Raw genomic sequence first — 18,153 nt, 5'->3', positions numbered from 1 at the left:
TTTTTTTAACCACTATATTTTTTGAGTTTTTACACTATATGCACTATGGATTGAATTATATTCTATATCATATATATATTGATTATATGTTTAAACTTTTGGCACTGAATGCACTTTATTGCTTATTGTCACCAGATGCACTTTTGTGGAAGAAGTATTTTATGATAGTTTGCATGCGTTTAGATTCAAAATTCGTTTTTGAAGGAGCATCTACTTATTTTTGAATAAGATAACAGTAATTATTTGCACATTGTATATTGACAGTTATACCCATATTTATCTATTTATCTGTACTATTAGTGGAGCGCAACACCATTCACCATATATACAGTTTATCGATTTAGGGGAGGGTTTGAACCCCTGTCGGTGTTCAGCTGCAGCCAGGGGAGAAGAACTCCCCTCCGAAGGAGTCAGCGGGTGCCCCGAAACACGGAGGGAAGAAATATGAGGGACCTGTAGTACCATTCACCGCCAGGTGAGGGGGTGTGGAGCAGAAATGAGAGTGATTTGTACTGTAATACCATCTACTGCCAGGCGAGGGGGTGTGGAGCAACAATGAGAAAGGGAGGGGGACCTGTAATACTATTCATTGCCATGTGAGGGAGGTGTGGAGAAGAAATATTGGAGAGGATCTGTAGTATCATTCATTGCCACATGAGGGAGGTGTGGGGAAGGAGGGATCTGTAGTACCATCTACTGCCACGTGAGGGGGGTGTGAAGCAGAAATAAGGGAGAGGAAGGGATCTCCAGTACCGTTTACTGCCATGTGGGGGGGGCTGTGGCACTGAAAGCGGTTGTATAGTCCTTTTTACAACTTTTACCTACAGGAAAGCCTATAATAAGGCTTACCTGTAGGTAAAAATAAATCTCCTAAACAGAACAGGTTTAGGAGATATTCCCCTCACAATGCGCACGGGGGATTCTCGGCTGAAAGTCCGACAGACTATTCACCGACATGTGGGGGGGATGTGGAGCAACAATATGAGAAAGGGAGGTAGATCTGTAATACCTTCCACAGCCATGTGAGGGGGATGGAAAGCATGCATATGGGCAAAGGGGGATCTGTAGTACTATTTTACTGAATGAAATTGATTCATTCAGATTTGTTGTGATTGGCCTCTACCATGTGATCACTGACCAATCGCAGCTAACAGCACAGTTGTATACAATGGATGGCATGAAAGAAAGTCATCCATTGTTTGCAACTGACATGATCTGCTGTGATTGGTCACATCGATCACATGACGCTGGCAGCGGGCCGGTGCACTGATCAGTTGACGGCTGTGTCCGCTGACAGATTACATGGATGCAATGCCCTGTGCAAAAGTTATAGCGTTTACAAAATAGGGGATAGTTTTATGGCATTTTTATCAAATCTTTTTAAATATATTTTTGGGGGATATTTATTATAGCAAAGTGTAAAAATTTTTTATTTTTTTTTCAAAATTGTCGCTCTTTTGTTTATAGCGCAAAAGATAAAAACCGCGTGGATGATCAAATACCACCAAAAGAAAGCTATTTGTTGGGGGGGGGGGGGGGGGGAGACATCCATTTTTGTTTGGGAACCATGTCGCATGAGCGTGCAATTGTCCGTTAAAGTGACACAGTGCCGAATCTCAAAAAGTGCTCTGGTCTTTGGTCAGCAAAATGGTCCGGGGCTTAAGTGGTTAATGCAACTAGTTTAAAGTGGTTGTAAACCTCAGACATGAAATATGAACAAAACATATCCCTCTATAGTGTGTACTTGTCTCAGTTAAGAGCACTAAGTGTCACTTTTTTGTCTGCTGCTTCTTTTAGCATGAATCGCTTCTGACAAGATTTCCTGATACCAAGAGAAAAATGGTGATACAGGAGGGAGCTCCAGCTGACTGACAACCTCAGCTCTGTTGCTGTGTGAAGGGGGGGGGGGGGGTGTACCTTCCCTCCAATCAGCTTTCAGGAGCTCTCCTCACTGAGCTCTGCAGAATGTTACTTCAGCTCTGCCCCCACCCCCCCCCCCCCCCCTTCTTTTTTTTTTTTTTTTTTAATATAGACAAGCTTAGTAAATTCAGGACTTTGCCTGAAGAGGATACCGCAGATACACAGGTACAACTTTTATATAGGAGATTTGTTTAATCTCTGTATATTGCATAAGGATTGTCCCTTCACTGGGTATATGTAAGGGTTTACAACCACCTTAGTGATTAGCTAACTGTATTTAGCTTATGTTCTCTCTCTTCTATGCTTGGAGTTCTGCTCTAAAACGTTGGACACTTCCTGGGATATTATTAATATAAGAAATGTATTTTTCTGTCTGCAGTGTTTGCGATTTCTCACCTGGTGACCTTGTTTGGGCCAAGATGCCAGGTCACCCCTGGTGGCCGTCATTAGTTTACAACCACCCCAACGAAGACACACATTTCAGAGGAAAGGGCAAGTCTCTTCATGTTCACGTGCAGTTCTTTGATGACCCACCAACTAGAGGATGGATAGGCATAAAATATGTGAAGAATTATTCAGGTAAGTAAGCGCTTTAAATGTTGAAGTTTTATTTATAAACACTTTTTTTTATGTGTAAACCAGTTATGCTGGACTTGGTCAATGAGCAGACCAGAGGACAGTGGTGTGAGAAGAGCATGTTAATCCCTATCCAGCGTTTCAGTGTCACTTTGAAAAGTTCTGAGCGCCCAGGGGGTGGGGAGGATCCACAATCATATGACCAATGTGACTGGCTTGCATAGTGGTCACTTGATGGGGAGCTGGTCCTGCCAGCTACTGATTGTTGGGATCTAGATGTGTCATTGACAGGGTGGATAAAATATAGATTAAAGAACATTACGGCTATGAGGGTACCTCATCCAACTTTGCATAGAGGGCCAACATGATGGATTATTGCGGTACCAGAGAGGGATTTTATACACAAGTTAATAAAGAATACATTTATTGTAAGAAAATTTACACATAGAAAACACACAATAAAAACATCCGACTCATTGTAAGGTTCAATACAATAGTTACTGAAAATATCAGAGATGGTCGACGATATTCACTTAACCGATTCTGAAGAAGTTATTAACCACTTAAGGACCGGGCCTCTTTTTTTCAGATTTGGCATTTACAGGTTTAAAACTTTTTTTTTTTTTTTGCTAGAAAATTACTTAGAGCCCCCAAACATAATATAAATACACACACACACACACACACACACACACACACACACACACACACACCACACACCAATACATAAATAACGCCCTAGAGAATAAAATGGTGGTCATTGCAACAGCTTTTTTTTACACCGTATTTTCTCAGCGGTCTTACGAGCGTACTTTTTTGAGAAAAAATTCACCTTTTTGAATTAAAAAAGACACCAGTAAAATTAGCCCAAGTTTTTTTTTTTTTTTTTTTTTTTTTTGAGAAAGATAATGTTAAGCCGAGTAAATTGATACCAGACATGTCATGCTTCAAAATTGCGCCGCTCATGGAATGGCGTCAAACTTTTACCCTCATAAATCTCCATAAGCGATATTTAAAAAATTCTACAGGTTGCAGAATTATTGATCTCGCTCTACCGATCGGGGCAATACCTCATATGTGTGGTTTGACTGCCGTTTTCATATGCGTTCGGTTCTGTGTGCGAGCTCGTCGGGATGGGGGGGGGGGGGTTAAATTTATTTTATTTTTTTTTTCTTATTTATTTTACTTGATTTTATTTTTACACTTAAAAAAAAAAATACATGGATCACTTTTATTCCTATTACAAGGAATGTAAACATCCCTTGTAATAGAAAACATGACAGGTCCTCTTAAATATGACATCTGGGGTCAAAAAGTCCTCAGATCTCATATTCGGACTATACCTTTTTAAGAGGTGTGGGCGGAAGTGACGTTTTGACGTTGCTTCCGCCCTCCTATGGTATAGAGATGGATGGGGGCCATCTTAGCCTCTCTATTCTCTATACCCAGCAGAAGAAAGGACCCGACGGCTCCGGAGAAGGGGGGTGGCACCTCCCGCCACCGATAACGGTGATCTTGCGGTGAACCCACCGCAGAGACCACTGTTATCATACACAGGGCCGCCTCCTGTAAATAGGGTTATCTCGCTTGTGGCAGCAGTATCTGCTGTTACCGAGATATCCCTCTTCAAAAAAACGACGTGTATTTACATGAGGCGGTCCTTAAGTGGTTAAGTGAAACGTGTCAACCATCTGATATTTTTTGTAACTATTATAGATGTTTTTTTTCGTGTTTTCTACGTGTAAATTTTTGTTAAAATGTATTCTTAACTTGTGTATAAAACCCCTCTCTGGTACCGCAACAATCCATGTTAGTTCTCTAGCTATGCATATATATATTATTATATATATCTCTCTATATTGATATATATAATAAAAATGGATGCTTTTGGAGTAAAAATCTAAAGAGTTTTCTATTTAGCATGAAATGGAGCTTAGTTCTGTAGCATGAGGCTGTATATTCTGCAAAATGTAAAATTTTTGGTAAACTCATTCAATGAATCCTAACTGAGAGAACACGCACTGCATTGATGCATTCACACATTTCAAAGTAATCACGAGATGAAAAAAGTTGAGGAATATTCTTTTATCCCATTGTTTTGAAAATCTATGTACACGACAGACTGTGTGATTGTTTGAAGAGAAATGCATCTGTACTAGGCTGTAAGTGTGAGGCGGAAGGGCAAGCAGTAAAAATGAAGTTAAAGATTCTAACTACCTGCAAGAAGGAGTCCTTCAATTTTTAAAGGGCACCTGTCATTTCAGATCCATCATGGCAGCGCCTGTTAGCGGGCATCCAGTCAACTGCTGCTGCCACCTCCCTCGCCTTCAACCTAAGAGGGTTTTCACACTGCCGTGCTCATAGCATCGGCGGTAAAACGCCGCTATTTTTAGCTGCGTCTTACTGTCGGATTTGCAGCGCATTTCGGCCGCCCCCGCTAGCGGGCAAGAAAGGGTTAAACCCGCCCGCAATAGCGTGATTCTGCCAGCAGTAATACAGCTCTGCCCCATTGATTTCACACCTATATCCTAGGGATATGAGCCATGAAACATGCGTCGAATTACATCGAACTGATGCTTAGACAATTTTGGCTCACAATGAAAAATCAATTAAACTGATAGTGTGTATGGGGCTTTACAGTACGGCCAAATGGTGACGCCCACCCTTTAAATCCAAGGGAAGAAGAGGGACAAGGATGATCATCTCCCCCGGGCCTGAGGTGAGGAGTCCCATCCAGACCAGAGACAACAGCCAGGTGGTGACCATGTCACGTCCATGTGAATCTGGTGTATATTTAACAGTCCACACTGCTCTGCAAGGGAAGGAAAATGAAACCATGTGAAATGAATGTGTTGAAGTTATTCACCTGGTCTTCTCCTGGCTGTTGTCTGGTCTGAGGTGAGGTGGGACACCTCACCTCAGCCCCGGGGGGGAGATGATCATCCTTGTCCCTCTTCTTCCCCTGGATTTAAGGTTGGGCGTTACGCCGTCACCATTTGGCCGTACTGTAAGTTACACATCTTTTTTTTATTTTGAGAGATTGTTCTCCATTTTTAACCACTTGCTTACTGGGCACTTAAACCCCCCTCAGTCCCAGACCAATTTTCAGCTTTCAGCGCTGATGCACTTTGAATGACAATTGCGCGGTCATACAAAACTGTACCCAAATGAAATTTTTATCATTTTTTTTCCCACAAATAGAGCTTTCTTTTGGTGGTATTTAGTTACAGCTCGGAGTTTTATTTTTTGCTAAACAAACAAAAAAAGATGCAAAAAAAAAAAAATCATGTTTTAATAGTTTGTTATAAAATTTTGCAAATGGGTCATTTTTCTCCTTCATTGAAGTGCGCTGATTAGGCGGCACTGATGGGCTGCATTGGTGGGCACTGATGGGCTGCATTGGTGGGCACTGATGGGCTGCATTGGTGGGCACTGATGGGCTGCATTGGTGGGCACTGATGGGCTGCATTGGTGGGCACTGATGGGCTGCATTGGTGGGCACTGATGGGCTGCATTGGTGGGCACTGATGGGCTGCATTGGTGGGCACTGATGGGCTGCATTGGTGGGCACTGATGGGCTGCATTGGTGGGCACTGATGGGCACAGATAAGGCGGCACTGATGGGCACAGATAAGGCGGCACTGATGGGCACAGATAAGGCGGCACTGATGGGCACAGATAAGGCGGCACTGATGGGCACAGATAAGGCGGCACTGATGGGGACAGATAAGGCGGTTACCGATGGGCACAGATAAGATGGCACAGATGGGCACAGATAAGATGGCACGGATGGGTGGCACGGATAAGTGGCACGGATGGGCACTGATGGGTACCACTGATAGATGGGACTGCTGGGTACTGATGGGCAGCACTGCTCGGCACTGCTGGGCACTGATGGGCGGCACTGGGGTGCACCACCTTTGAGGCAGATTGTGGGCACTGTGGGCACTATGGGCACTGCTGGGTGGCACTGACGGGGGGCACTTACTTTCATTCAGGATGGCACTGCAGGGGGCAGGTGGGCACTGGCAGGGGGCAGGTGGTCGCTTGTATTGTAGGCCGTGATCGGGACTGATGTCCCGATCACGGCCGCCGGTGATCGGCTTTTTTTTTTTCTCCTCGCGCTGTCAGCGCGAGGAGGAATAATAGCCGATTACCGGCTCCGTTCTATCACATGATCAGCTGTCATTGGCTGACAGCTGATCGCGTGATAAGGGGTCGGGATCGACCCCTTTCACGGATCGGTGATCAGGCGAGTCTCATGGACTCACGCAATTTCAGAGCATTTTACTCCTGATGATTGGCATGAGCCATGAGTTGCATCGAACTGATGCTTAGACAATTTTGGCTCACCATGAAAAATAGATTTATGTTCATTGAACTTTTATGAATGGATGAGTGTTCTCTCGTAACTATAATGCTTACGTCTTATCTTGCTCTGTATAACTATTACATATTTATGCAAATGTATTACATTATTTTGTGTCCTGTATTTCAGATTGACACCCTCTATAATATGATTTGTTAATAATTATTTTATAAATGAATCGAATAAGGTATGCATTCAGTGACTTGCCTCAAGTCCCATTTCTTTCCTCCCTTTTGTTGTATACAAAATATTGCGTTGGTTTTTTTTTTTTTTTGTGGGGAGAAAAAAGGACATCAATTTTTGTTTGGGTACAGCTTGTCACAACTGGGCGATTGTCACTTAAAGCAATGCAGTGCCGTATCTCAAATGGGCTGATCATTGAGTAGCCAAATCTTCCGTGGCCGAAGTGGTTAAATCGAGGAGATTTAAATCAGAGCCACCCTGGTCATTGACACATCACTCAGTGAGTGCGTTCTCAAAAACCTTGGCAGCCCAAAGGTGCCTGTGTGGGAGTTGAAGCCCACCCTTTTGCCGTCGCACATTAGTTACGCTGGCAACAGGTTAGCTGCTTGCCGACCAGCTGCTGTCGTTCTACGGCGGCAGGTTGGCACTGCTGCGTGAATCGCCGTAGCTGTATGTGCAATACCCCCCCCCCCACCACCACCTCATGCCATTCAGGAGGTGACCTAAATCGATATCTTTGCACATAAACAGTTTACTTATTGCCAGATGACTGAGAGCAGACTGTAAAAACCATGCCAAGCCTTTCCAAAGTTAGTTTAGTTAAAATCTTTGTGTGTTTATATGTGGATCATTTTCTTTTTTTAAATGTCATATTTATTTGTACTTTTTAGGTTCCTCTGCCGCAGAAGCCCAAAAAGGGGCATGTTTTTCAGTACCAGGCCTGAAATAACTAAAGCAATGAAAATGGCAGATGATGCACTGAAAACCGAAAAGGACAAGAGGCTGGCACTGGCTGTTTGCACAGAACCTTCTGATACTGAGGAGGAAATGGAGGTAAAAAAAAAAAACCTGACAAGACAACAATTATCAAGATGTGTATTTCCTCCCACCAACTGTTGCATAGATGTGTGCTGCTTTTTTATTCGGTTAAACACTACAAAATTTTGTTTGACAGAAGGGGTTTGTAGCTGCTGTTAAAGAGGAAGTAAACCCTGATGGGTTTACTTCCTCTTTCATTCCCTGCAAAGGCAAAGCATAATGGACTACTATGCATTGCATAGTAGCCCATTATGTATCACTTACCTGACACAGGAGCCAGCGAAGTCGCCGCTGTCCCCTGTAGTCCGACGCATCCATCTTCTCGGTGGGGTCTCGCAGCTCCGCCACTGTCATTCGGCGGAGCCGCGATAACGTCACTCCCGCGCATGCCACGCTCAGTGCGCCTACGCGCCGTACACAGCGGTGCCTGTCTTCGGGCAAATATCTCCTAAACCGTATAGGTTTAGGAGATATTTCTTGGACCTACAGGTAAGCCTTAATCTAGGCTTACCTGTAGGTCAAAGTGGGTTGTAAGGGTTTACAACCACCTTAAATACAAATATGTATTATGAATGTAGCCAGCAGAAACCTATATTCAGATTATCGGCGTGCAGATATCCATGCTGATGTGAGATATGGGAAAAGTTCCACTTTAACCACTTCAAACCTAGTGTACATCATATGACATCCTGGATTTTGATGGGAGCCGCCAGATGGTCCATGGCAGTCTCTATGACCTTCGGAGGCCGGGCGCTATGTTATGACTTTACATTAGGCCCGGCATTTGTAAACCGCTGTATATTCAGCTGGAAAGGCTGAGATCATGGTGCGTGGGGTTTTTTTTTTTCTTTTATTATTAATCTCAGGCTTGCAGACTCCACATCTCTCTGTAAAGAGGACCCGCCTTGCACTATTCCTATTGCAAGGGATGTTTACATTCCTTCTAATAGGAATAAAAGTTATTTATTTATTTATTTTATTTTTTTAACCGCTTCCTGCCTGCCCTATAGCCGAATGACGGCCTTAGGGCGGGCGGCTTCCCGTGCCTGGCCGTCCCTGGACGGCCTGGTGTTTACTTCCGCAATGCGCGCCGCCGCGGGCGCGCATCGCGGAAGTTCTGTGTTTGCCGTGTCCCCCGGGGACAGGCAAACACAGATCGCTGTAAACGGCCAATCACAGCGGCCGTTTACAGCGTGATCGGCGTGTCCAATGGGAGATGATCTCATATGTAAACATATGAGATCATCTCTCAGCGCCGCTCTCCCTCCTCACACAGACAGCGTGTGAGAGGGGAGAGAAGAACGGCTGCAGCAGCCGTCAGTGTAAAAAAGAAAAAAAAAAAAAAAAAAAAAGTAAAAAAAAAGTTTAATAAAAAGTGCCATCCTCCCCCAGTGCCATGCCCCCCCCCCCAGTGCCATGCCCCCCCCCCAGTGCCATCCTGCCCCAGTGCCATCCACCCCAGTGCAATCCACCCCACCCCAGTGCCACCTGCCCGCAGTGCTATCTGTCCCCAGTGCCACCTGTTGTCAGTGCCATTTGTCCCCAGTGCCATCTGTCATCAGTGCCACGTATAAGTGGCATCTGTCATCAGTGCCACGTGTTATTAGTGCCACATAGTGCCATCTGTCATCAGTGCCACGTATTAGTGCCACGTATCAGTGCCATTTGTCATCAGTGCCACCTGTCAGTGTCACGTGCCATCTGTTGTCAGTGTCACGTGTCATCAATGCCACTTATCAGTGCCATCTGTCATCAGTGTCACGTGTCATTGGTGCCACGTATTAGTGCCATCTGTCACCGGTGGCACGTATTAGTGCCACATGTCATCAGTGCCACGTATTAGTGCCACGTATTAGTGCCACGTGTCATCAGTGCCACGTATTAGTGCCACGTGTCATCAGTGCCACGTATTAGTGTCATCTGTCATCAGTGCCACGTGTCATCAGTGCCACGTATAAGTGTCATCATTGCCACGTATCAGTGCCATCTGTCATCAGTGTCACGTGTCATTGTCCTGGTATTTCAAAAGTGTAATAAGTAGTCAACAAGTTAGATGTGTAATTTATGCTTCTAGAACACGTGATGGCGCTCCCTGCATGTTGGGCCTCTCTATGTGGCCAGGCTGCGAAAAAGTCCCACACATGTGGTATCGTAATACTCAGGAGGAGTAGCAGAATTTTTTGGGGGGTGTCATTTGTGGTATACACATGCCACGTGAGAGAAATAACCTATTACAATGACAATTTTGTGGAGAAAAATAAAGAAAATGAAAAATCTTCATTTTGCAAAGAATTGTGGGAAAAAAATGACAACATCAAAAAGCTCACCATGCCTCTTACTAAATACCTTGGAATGTCTACTTTCCAAAAAGGGGTCATTTGGGGGGTATTTGTACTTTCCTGACTTGTTTGGGTCACAAGAAGCGAGATAGGCCACCAGTACATCAGATGTGATAAATTTTGTGCGATTCGCACCACAGCTTGTAGACTCTCTAACTTTCACAAAGACCAAATAATATCCACTAATTTGGGTTATTTTTACCAAAGACATGTAGCAGTATAAATTGTGGCCAAAATGTATGAAGAAAAATTAATAATTTGCATAATTCTGTCACAGAAACAAAGAAATATGCATTTTTTTTCAAAATTTTCGGTCTTTTTTCATTTATAGCGCAAAAAATAAAAACCCCAGAGGTGATCAAATACCACCAAAAGAAAGCTCTATTTGTGGGAAAAAAAGGACACAAAATTCATTTGGGTACAGTGTTGCATGACTGAGTAATTGTCATTCAAAGTGTGAGAGCACCGAAAGCTGAAAATTGGTCTGGGCAGGAAGGGTGTTTAAGTGCCCAGTAAGCAAGTGGTTAAAGGGTGAGTGTGAACACCCATGCGATCCGATTCTGGTGCGGACCAAAAAAGGGGCCTGTGAAAGTTTGGTCTGAATGCAATGCAAATTCCGCCATACTATCTGAGAAACTGCACAAAAATTGAATTATTGTTATTGTTTATCTGCACTCATGAGGCTTTATTAGAACTTACAAATGTGTGCCTCTTCTGAGCACTGCCAACTCTCATGGTAACGCAGACCCTTTTGATTCATGGGCTAGTATGCACATTTTTAAAAATTTTTGTTGGTTTTGTTTCTGAAATCATTGCAACTTGCATAATTTTCTGTTTAAATGAAGTAGCAAATAAATCTTAGGTGCAAGTTGCACTGGTGTGAACTAGGGCTAAGGTTAACGTGGTTAAACATAATCCCTTTGCCACCCGTGGTATAGCCGAAAGAAGGATACAGCTGCAGGCTCACTTTGCTGGGAGGACGTCTATTGATGTCTTCCCATGACCTTGCAGCCTGCGTCCCTCCTGCGACATGCATAAGCAGGGATCTGTGATTGCTGTCCTTAGGACACAGATGATCGGAGTTAAGAGCCAATTGCAGCGTGCTCGTTACAATGTGACCAGCTGTGTCCCATAACAGCGTAAACAGGATTTGAAAGTTATCGGCAATCCTCTCCTTGCGCTAAGTGCATGAGGAGACCCGATAACCGGCAAATCCAAACAGGGAACATCTACACTAATAATCAGTTCGCCGATCTTCAGTGTCCCGAATTTATAAATTCGTAAATTTTGTGAAAAAAAAAAAATGCCTTTTTTCTTTGTTTCTGTCATACATTTTTGCTAATTAGTAATTTTTCTTCATAAATTTTGGCCAAAATTTATACTGCTACATATCTTTGGTAAAAATAACCCACATTAGTATATATTTGGTCTTTGTGAAATTTAGATTCTACAAATTATGGTGCCAATCACTGAAAATTGATCACTTCTGATCAGGCCTTCAGTACATCAGGTGTATCTCATTTCTTGAGACACTAAGGCCTCTTTCACACTGATGTCCCGTTCAGGCCCGCCTGTCAGTTTTTCAGGCGGACCTGAACGGGTGCTCCATAGAGCTCTATGGAGCGTCGGATGTCAGCGGTGACATGTCCGCTGACATCCGACCCGCTCCGATCCGAAAAAGTGTAACGGAGGAAAAAGCTATTTTTCCATCCGTCTGCGGATCGGATCGGATGACGACGGGCACTGCGGTCCGTCGTCATCCGATCTCCCATAGGGGAGAGCGGCGCTGTGACAGGTCCGTCCTGCGCAGTGTGCAGAGACGGAGCTGTCATTTCCCTGCTCAGCGGGGATCAGCGGAGTGATCCCCGCTGAGCAAACGGATATCCACGGGGCGGATCAGAACTGATCCGCCCCGTGTGAAAGGACCCTAACAAGTCAGGAAAGTACAAATACCCCCCAATTGACCCCTTTTTAAAAATAGATTCTGCTACTCTTCCTGAGTACGGCGATACCACATGTGTGAGACTTTTACACAGCCTGGCCACATACAGAACACCAACATTGATGTAGTACCTTCAGATGTTCTACGAGGAAAAATGACGCATCTCATTTCACGGCCACCTATTACACTTTTGAAGGCCCTGGAGTACCAGGACAATGGAATTTCCCATAAAATGACCCCATTTTGGAAAGCAAACACCCCAACGTATAATCTGTGAGGCATAATGAGTCTTTTGAATGGCTAATTTTTTTCCAGAAGTTTTTGGAATATGTGGAAAAAAATTAAAACGCCTTTTTTTTTTTATTTTATTTTATTTATTTTTTTACACAAAATTGTCAATTTATAAGATATTTCTAACACATAGCATGTATATAGCAAAAATTACACCCCAAAATACATTCTGCTACTCCTCCCGAGTATGGCGATACTGCATGTGTAGGACTTGCACAGCCTGGCCACATAGAGAGGCCGAACATTGAAGTAGTACGTTCAGGCGTTCTAGGAGCATAAATGACACATCTCATTTCATTCCTACCCATCACACTTTTGAAGGTCCTGGACCACAAGGACAGTAAAATTACCCACAAAATGACCCCATTTTGGAAAGCAAACACCCCAAGGTATATTCTATGACACATGGGCTGCAAATAGGTACTTGGGTACTCTGATGGGCTGGAGATAGGTACTCTGGTGACGGGTACTCGGGTACTCTGATGGCCTGGTGACAGATATGGGCCGGGGCAGGTGCTCGGGCACCCTGATGGGCCGGGGCAGGTGCTCGGGCACCCTGATGGGCCGGGGCAGGTGCTCGGGCACCCTGATGGGCCGGGGCAGGTGCTCTGATGGACTGTGACAGGTACTATGAGGGGTGGTAACAGGTCCTCTTTATTGGGGGGGGGGGGGGGGCAGGCAATCAGTGTGATTGGTGTACACTAGGCGGTAACGAGATGTTACCGCAATCTCCTCCTCACACACGATCGGTGTGTGAGGAGCAGAACAACCCAGTAACATCTCGTTACCACGGTTTGTTTACATTTTAGTGATGGGCTGTAAAAGGATCACGTGGGTAAACAGCCGGCCAATGGCTGTTTACCAGCGCCGGTGACGAGCAGTGTTCCCAGTGCACAGTCGGGGTGTGACCATCTGTGAGCAGCCGTGACTTCATCACGGCCGATCACGTGGTAAACGGCCATAACCAATGGCTGTTCACCCACTTCAGTGGCGAGCAGTATCTCCGTAACACGCCGCCACCGAAGAAACAGGGATGCGCGCGCACGATCACACGCATTCCCTGTTTAAACGGGAGGACGTCATATGACTGCCTCCCGCCACAATAGGTGCGCCGCCTGGCCGTCATTTGACAGCCGGCGGTCAGTATCTAGTTAAAGATAAACATCCTAAAGGTCGATTCCCAGACTTAACGTCTGAACGAGGTGGGACACTTCATTTGATCACGAGAAGGCTAAAAAAACTGGTGATTACCCCTAAAGCTGGCTTTGACCCTGACTATGACGAAGCACTGAGAGATATCAAGACTGCCGAGCAGAATCTTACAGACTATCTGGAGAAACAATGCAAGAGGCTTGGTTGTAAAAATATAGTGTATTGGGGAACGGCAAAGAATCGCTACCAAATGGAAATGCCAGAGAGTGTAACGGAGCGCAATCTGCCAGAGGAGTACGAGCTCAAATCCACAAAGGGCTACAAACGTTACTGGACAAAGACCATTGAGAAGCTTTTTGGTGAGCTGGTCAATGCAGAAGAGCGCAGGGACGCAGCACTTAAAGATTGCATGAGGAGGTTGTTTTACAACTTTGATAAAAACTGCAAAGAGTGGCAGACAGCCGTGGAATGTCAGGAAAGTACAAATACCCCCCAAATGACCCCTTTTTACAAAGTAGACATTCCAAGGTATTAAGTAAGTAGCATGGTGAGTTTTTTTAAGTTGTAATTTTTTCCCACAATTCTTTGCAAAATGAAGATTTTATTTTTTTTTTATTATTTTTTTTTTTTTTTACAAAATTGTCATATCAGGTTATTTCTCGCACACAGCATATGCATACAACAAATTACTAGTGATGCACCGAAATTTCGGCCGCCGAAACATATCGGCCGAAAATGCCCTTTTCGGCAATTTGCCGAAAGAGAAAAACGGCCGATAATGGAGCCGAAAATGGGGCGTGGCCTGGGTGGGGGGCGGGGCCCGCCCCTGGTGACGCCCATCATGGGGGGTGTATAGCGCAGGAGAGCCACCTCCGCTGCCTGTTTGATAACAGCACCGGGAACATCACAGCTTTCATTTAAATTGCTGTTTGTTCCCGGCCGCGCGCCGTCACACGCAGCCCCTCCCCCTTGTCCGGGCACTTTGATAGACAGATCATCCGCAGGATTGGACGGATGATCTGTCTATCAAAGTGCCCGGACAAGGGGGAGGGGCTGCGTGTGACGGCGCACGGCCGGGAACACACAGCAATTGAAATGAAAGCTGTGATGTTCCCGGCGCTGTTATCAAACAGGCGGCGGAGGCGGCTCTCTTCCCTGCACACAGTGCACAGGCTGGCTGCAATGCGGCACACTGGCTGCAATGCGGCACACTGGCTGCAATGCGGCACACTGGCTGCAATGGGGGATGCTTCTTGTACCACGTCCTCTGTCTCTGACCATCTTCTGTACCATGTCCCCAGTCTGACCATCTTCTGTACCATGTCCCCAGTCTGACCACCTCCTGTACCGTGTCCCCAGTCTCTGACCACCTCCTGTACCGTGTCCCCAGTCTCTGACCACCTCCTGTACCGTGTCCCCAGTCTCTGACCACCTCCTGTACCGTGTCCCCAGTCTCTGACCACCTCCTGTATAAAAATATTTTTTAAAAACAGTCATTTTCGGTATCGGTGCTGTTTCGGTATCGGTTTCGGTTTTTGGCCTAGTGTATTTTTCATTTTCGGTATCGGTTTCGGCACCAAAAAACCCATTCGGTGCATCCCTACAAATTACACCCCAAAATACATTCTGCTACTCTTCCCGAGTACGGCGATACCACATGTGTGAGACTTTTACACATCCTGGCCACATACAGAACACCAACATTGATGTAGTACCTTCAGACGTTCTACGAGCAAAAATGACGCATCTCATTTCTCAACCACCTATTACACTTTTGAAGGCCCTGGAGTACCAGGACAATGGAATTTCCCATAAAATTACCCCATTTTGGAAAGCAAACACCCCAAAATACATTCTGCTACTCCTCCCAAGTATGGCGATACTGCATGTGTAGGACTTACACAGCCTGGCCACATAGAGAGGCCGAACATTGAAGTAGTACGTTCAGGCGTTCTAGGAGCATAAATGACACATCTCATTTCATTCCTACCCATCACACTTTTGAAGGTCCTGGAGAAATTACCCACAAAATGACCCCATTTTGGAAAGCAAACACCCCAATGTATATTATATGAGACTGTATGAGACTGTATGTATATGAGATTATATGGGCTGCAAGTAGGTACTCGGGTACTCTGATGGCCTGGTGACAGGTGCTCGGGTACTCTGATGGGCCTGGTGACAGGTGCTCGGGTACTCTGATGGGCCTGGTGACAGGTGCTCGGGTACTCTGATGGGCCTGGTGACAGGTGCTCGGGTACTCTGATGGGCCTGGTGACAGGTGCTCGGGTACCCTGATGGGCCTGGTGACAGGTGCTCGGGTACCCTGATGGGCCTGGTGACAGGTGCTCGGGTACCCTGATGGGCCTGGTGACAGGTGCTCGGGTACCCTGATGGGCCTGGTGACAGGTGCTCGGGTACCCTGATGGGCCTGGTGACAGGTGCTATGAGGGGTGGTGACAGGTCCTCTTTATTGAGGGGGGTAGGCAGGCAATCAGTGTGATTGGTGTACACTAGGCGGTAACGAGATGTTACCGCAATCTCCTCACACACGATCGGTGTGTGGGGAGGAGAACAACCCGGTAACATCTCGTTACCGCGGTTTGTTTACATTTTAGTGATCGGCTGTGAAAGGATCACAGCCGATCACGTGGGTAAACAGCCGGCCAATGGCTGTTTACCAGCGTCGGTGACGAGCAGTGTTCCCAGTGCACAGTCGGGGTGTGACCATCTGTGATCGGCCGTGACTTCATCACGGCCGTGACTTCATCACGGCCGATCACGTGGTAAACAGCCATAACCAATGGCTGTTCATCCCCCTCCAGTGGTGAGCAGTGTCTCCGTGACACGCCGCCACCGAAGAAACAGGGATGCACGCGCACGATCGCGCGCATTCCCTGTTTAAACGGGAGGACGTCATATGACAGCGCCCTGACCCCACTCACATGTTTTTCCTCCTGGCCAATCAGCAAATCCTGAGACCCGACTGGCCGGGATTCCTAAGCCCCCTTTGGCCGGATTGCAGGACTCCTGATTGGCCAGGAGGAGACTGTTGGGACTTGGAGAGAGAAACGCAAGGATAAAGGTAAATGTGGGGTTGGCGAGCGATGAGCGAGCAAAGCGGCAATCGACGGGGGGTGGGTGTTGGGAGGGCATCGGCGATCGATCAAGCGATGGGGGGTGGGTTGATTTGGTGGCGGTTGGATGGCTGGTTGGGGGGTGTTGGCTGGATGGGGGGCCGTCCCCAAGAAATTTGAGCGCCAGCCGCCACTAACTGTGAGTAGGTGGCAGGTACAGGCACAATCTTGTACTTGTATGTCAGCACATTCTTTTGGGTTCAGTGGCGCCACCTGCCGAACTGTGCTGTGAATTGAGAATTTGCCAGCTGATTTCAACTATTGATTTTGCCTGAAGTCAGCTGAGGGGCTGTGTCCAATCACACACAGTTCTGTGCAACAGGAACAACAATCTAGCTGTTTTTTCTCCCTGGAAAAACAGGGGGGAAAACTAGACAGATCAAAAAGTAAAAGCCGTAAACATTACACATTGTTAGGCACACAGTTAAAACCCTGATTACCAGCATTGTTAGTACAGTGTTATGTACAGTCAGGGCCGGGGCTACCACTAGGCAGCCACCTAGTGTGCACTGCTGCCTAGGGGGCGCCCAACCACTGGTGTTTCTACTCTCTTCTCCCCGCAGCAAGCAACAAAGTCTCAGCATCAGAAAGCAGTAGCCGTTCCATTCGCTCATAGTGTCAGAGGCGCAGTGGTGGCAGAGGACACTGTCTGTGTCCTGACTCCCAAATGAATAGAAGCAAGTAAACATTCATTGATGGGCGCGGGCGAGGCTGCATTTGATGGGCGAGGCTGCATTTGATGGGCGAGGCTGCATTTGATGTGCGCTTCATTAAAAAGGTGGGGTATACATGGACAGGGCCAAATGAGGGAGGCGGCAAAAGGAGATTTCACCTAGGATCTCAAAAGTCCTTGCACCAGCCCTGTGTACACAACTATTCCTGAGCAATGTATTAGTGTCCTTAATGACGTCAGTGTCAGTTAGTGACCCTCCCTGATAGCGTCTTTTAGCGCCAGTTTGCCCGCCACCCTATTACAGTCACACTATAAGTCACTGATCACCGCCATTACAGCATAGCGCCTTTTAACTGCGTAAACTCCAGTATATATACACCATAGTTTGTGGACGCTATAGCTTTTTCACAAACCAATTAATACACTTGTTTTTTTTTTTTCTTACCAAAGACATGTAGAGGAATACATTTTGGCCTATATTTTAAAAAGAAATTAGATTTTTTTTTTTTTATTATTATATATGTTTTAGAATAGAAAGTAGAACATATTGATTTTTTTTTTTTTTGATTTTTTTCGGTCTTTTTTTACTCATATAATAAAATAAATCCAGCAGTGATCAAATATCACCTAAAGAAACTGGTATTTGTGTGAATAAAATTATGTAAATTTCATTTGGGTACAGCATTGCATGACCGCGCAATTGCCAGTTAAAATAGCGCGGTGCTCAATAGCAAAAAATGCCCTGGTTATGA

General features: G+C 45.7%; 1 protein-coding gene across 3 annotated transcripts in view; it reads left to right on the top strand.

Moving 5' to 3' along the window:
• LOC143924117 (uncharacterized) overlaps positions 1-18,153 on the top strand; it is a 44,191-nt gene that overhangs the window by 1,980 nt on the left and 24,058 nt on the right. The window contains exons 1-3 of one of the 3 annotated variants that reach the window (XM_077448174.1): positions 355-475; positions 2,300-2,499; positions 7,720-7,882. In XM_077448174.1, the coding sequence (XP_077304300.1) occupies positions 2,465-2,499; positions 7,720-7,882 (198 nt within the window). In that variant the 5' untranslated portion in view covers positions 355-475; positions 2,300-2,464. Of the gene's footprint in view, positions 1-354; positions 476-2,299; positions 2,500-7,719; positions 7,883-18,153 lie in introns of those variants that run through there. The other 2 variants (XR_013261826.1, XM_077448173.1) reach the window with 2 other exon arrangements.

The sequence above is a fragment of the Lithobates pipiens genome, unplaced genomic scaffold (genome assembly GCF_037356315.1).
Source record: "Lithobates pipiens isolate NorthernLeopardFrog02 unplaced genomic scaffold, aLitPip1_a1.2 Scaffold_22, whole genome shotgun sequence".
NCBI classification, from domain to species: Eukaryota; Metazoa; Chordata; class Amphibia; order Anura; family Ranidae; genus Lithobates; species Lithobates pipiens.
This window is presented reverse-complemented; position numbering and strand designations above follow the sequence as displayed.